We start from the raw sequence: 3708 nt of genomic DNA, 5'->3' as shown, positions 1-3708 counted from the left end.
CTTTCATTTTTCTTGTGTGTTTTTGCTGAGACGCTCCTGCTGTGGTTTTAGTTATCCGTTACTAAACAATCGTTTCATTTTCTTTGTTTGCAGGCTGCTGCAGATGACTGGAAGGCTGAGTTCATGCACACTCTGATGTTTAGCGAGAAGAATGAAGTCATTCGTTCAGAGCTCCCTAAAGAGATGCAGTCCTTTGGCCCATGAATTTGAAGCATTAGTTTCATTGTAGATTTGATTTCGTACAGATTTTTAGGTCTGATAATGATTGAAACAATTCCGTAAAGATTTGGTTGTAAGAAATGTTTTAGTGATATGTGTATCTATAGGTGCAGCACTATTACTTATGATATTGTGGACAAATGTATTTTGTGTGAAGAATGATTTGGCTTTGTGAATTTCAATGTACTGCATCGTTTTCAGCATCCATGTGTTGCATGTTTTTGCCCCAACAGATGTACCTGAACTTCTCCCTCGGTTATGGTTGAACTGCTTGTTTTTTTTGTGTTGTTTATTTTTGGGCCCCAACATATGATCGTAGACTTGAACTTCTGCTTTGAGATGTGGCTGGGCTGCTGGTTTCAGATGGAGAGGATATTCTGTGTTGTGTAATGTATTGGTATTTTTTAACCCAACCAATATGTAGAATTTTGCATAGAAATCTATATTTGTTTTTTTGTGTTTTTTCAAGTGCGAATGGATTTCAGCTATAACTTTGTGCAAAAATATTCTCACACACTCCTTGACGTTTCTTTATCTTTTGTCGGCGTTGTACATGAACTTCTGCACATATCCAAATAGAACTTCACATCTGAGCTCGTTGTCTTAGGCTTGCTAACCTTTGTTCATACGGCAAAACTTTATTTTTTAAGCATATTTTTTTCCTACATCGATTTTATATACCAGAACTTCTTCTGTAAGCTGACCTGAACTTCAAAACTGTATGATTATTTGCTGGTTGCTCTTTTATGGAATACAACACAAACATCTCCTGCTATAATATACCAGAACTTCCACTGTAATCTTACTTGAACTTCATAGTCCATATTTTTCATTTTTGTTCTTGCTTGCACTTTGCATGTAATACATCACCAGCACAGCACTTCCTCTCATAATATACAAGGACTTCTGCGGTAATATTACTTGAACTTCACAGTGTATTTTTTTCATTTTATTACTGCTTGCTCTTTCATGCAATAGATCACAAGCTCAGCACTTCCTGCCATAATATAGTAGGACTTCTGCAGTAATATTACTTGAACTTCACAATGTATATTTTTCATTTTATTAGTGCTTGCTCTTTCATGCAATACATCACAAGCACCTCCTCTCATACTATACCAGGACTTCTGCAGTAAGCTTACTTGAACTTCTAGTGCATAATTTCTGTGAAACTTCAACAATAGAAGTTCAAGTAAGCTTCTCCTAAAATATTGTTTCAAAAGTGGAATAACATTATGCACATTGACATGACATAAGTTTGCTATGTTTAATTGACCTAGTCTAACTGTTCATGAGCCTTGCGCTCCTCCTAGGCTTTGGTGGTAGTGGTTTTTGCTTGACATGTACCTCTTCCTCTTCATCGTCCTCTTCCTCTTCCTCCTCATCGTCCTCTTCCTCTTCATCGTCCTCTTCCTCTACCTCTTCGTCTTCCTCTTCTTCGATGGTGTCTTCATCTTCGTCTTCCTCTTCATCTTCCACCACTATCTTGTTGCTGGCTCTAGATTTTGCTTTCTGTTTCTTCTCTGGCTTTTTGCTTGTATTTTCAGCATCTCCGCGCTTCGGGCATGTTCTTACATTATGTGGTTCATACTCCTTGCATATGCTACAAAGTCTGGTGCTTGCTTTCTGTGGGTGTGGTCCCTTCTTTTGTTCTATAACTTTGGGCTGCTGTTTTTGAAATTTGGATTTCTTGACCTCCTCGGCATTGTTTCTTTCCAAGAGTGTTGGACAGGTCAGCTTGTTGTGTCCCGCAACCTGGTTTCACACACTACATTTCCTGTGTCCAAGTGGCACTCTGTTCTCATCAAGCACGACGACTCTTGCTGCAGGTGGTGCCTTTATTTGAGCTCTCTTGTCACTTTTCTTTGCTGCGGAAATTTTCTTCCTACCCTTTGTTTCAGAGTATAGCGGCAGTTTCATCGTCTCTTGCTGTCGCTGCTCCATTGATTGGCCATCACCCTGCTTGCATTGGTTGGCTTCAGTGGTGGCATTGAGCATTTCAACTGCATAATAATGAAGGTCATCTTCAATTTCAGCGCCCTCTTCAGCCATCCTTTCGTCAGCATATGCTTGATTGCTGAATGTATTGCATCAAGCTCTTCCACGAGCCTCTTGAGAACATAATAGGCTCTGTCATATTACTGGTCACATCTCATCGCTTTCTTGTTAACCATCAAATTTAGCTGCAGCAAGATGTCTTGCTTTGATAGCCTTGAGATGCCATCTGATGTGGTTGTGTTGTAGTCCCTTGTATCAAAGGTTGGTTGTGATTTTGCAGTCTTTGTGTACCGTTTGAGGATATACTTGTTTGGAAATTTGTCAGGCTTCAGGTAGTCCAGTATGTTCATGAAGTGAAGACAGAACAGGCCTGCATTTTGTGATGTATGCAGAATACATAGTTTGTGAGCCAGGAATGAGTTTCATAAATTTTGATATGATACTACTAGTTTAGTTGTTTAATGAGTTTGTTTTTCCGCTCACCTGTGTGTGTCCAGAGCTTGCATTCAGACTCATATATTTCATTCTCTGGGTCAGCTACAACTTGGAATTCATGCTTTGACCAGGAAAATCTTTCTTCATCATCATGGCCAGGCTTGTTGTGGTAGTACACAAGGTACTTAGTTGGCTCTGCTGTACGCTTTGCGCGAAATAGGGTGGCTTTTCTCATCCTATTCCTCATCTCGGTGTACATGGCTCGCGTGTACTTGATAGACATGTCTTCCTCGTAGCCGTAAGTTGTTTTTGTCACAGGATTGGTCTGCACATGTAAAAAAGTAAGATATTAGTCGAAGCAGAGTCATGGGTTTCATTTTTTTAAATTCAAAATGCACATGTTGAAGGTGAACAAAACTTGATGGGGGTGTTTTTTTGTCATCATACCATGCTGGTCATTGTTTGCTCGTTCTCCTTCTGCATCCGAGTTTGTATGCAAGCATTGACTCGCCTAGCAGACTTGTGTAGGTTTTGGGTCCCCTTGACAAACCCTTTCTTGAGCACGTGGTTCATGCTCTCGCTTCGTTGTGTGGAAGTCATTCTAGCAGAGAAAATGTTCTTGTAATATGCTGAAATCCACATCTTCCTATCACTCCAGAGCTGCATCATCATCTGGTCGTTCTCCAGGTTGTACTTGTGCACGAGTTCAGCCCAGGCATCTTCAAACTCCGTTGGCATCAGCGGCCAGTTTAATATATGTAACACCCACGATGCGGCTATATCTCCCACGTGTCAGGGCACGACTTAGAGGCATAGCCGCATGGTAGGTTTGTCGCAAGAGGGGTAATCTTCACACAATCCCATGTACTGAATAAGAAAGGGATAAAGAGTTGGCTTACAATCGCCACTTCACACAAATACAAGTCAAACATACATCATCCAGAATACAATCAAGGTCCGAATACGGAACCAAAATAAAACAAGACAACCCCAAATGCTAGATCCCTGATCAACCCAACTGGGCTCCACTACTGATCAACAGAAAACAAAACACAA

At 40.6% G+C, this 3708-nt stretch overlaps 1 protein-coding gene across 1 annotated transcript; it reads right to left on the bottom strand.

Annotated features, from left to right (window-relative positions):
• Positions 1-2357: 2357 nt before the first annotated feature.
• LOC147985310 (protein FAR1-RELATED SEQUENCE 5-like) lies at positions 2358-3390 on the bottom strand. Its single transcript, XM_087541507.1, has 3 exons — positions 3100-3390; positions 2701-2977; positions 2358-2587 (listed from the first exon to the last, which is right to left on the bottom strand). The coding sequence occupies exons 1-3, from the start codon at positions 3388-3390 to the stop codon at positions 2358-2360; spliced, it is 798 nt and encodes a 265-aa protein (XP_087397633.1).
• Between the last annotated feature and the right edge of the window lie 318 nt (positions 3391-3708).

Source organism: Triticum urartu, chromosome 2A, assembly GCF_056163025.1.
Source record: "Triticum urartu cultivar PI428250 chromosome 2A, HENAU_Tu73, whole genome shotgun sequence".
Lineage (NCBI taxonomy): Eukaryota > Viridiplantae > Streptophyta > Magnoliopsida > Poales > Poaceae > Triticum > Triticum urartu.
The sequence above is the reverse complement of the archived record's forward strand: the minus strand, read 5'-3'. Positions and strand labels throughout refer to the sequence as shown.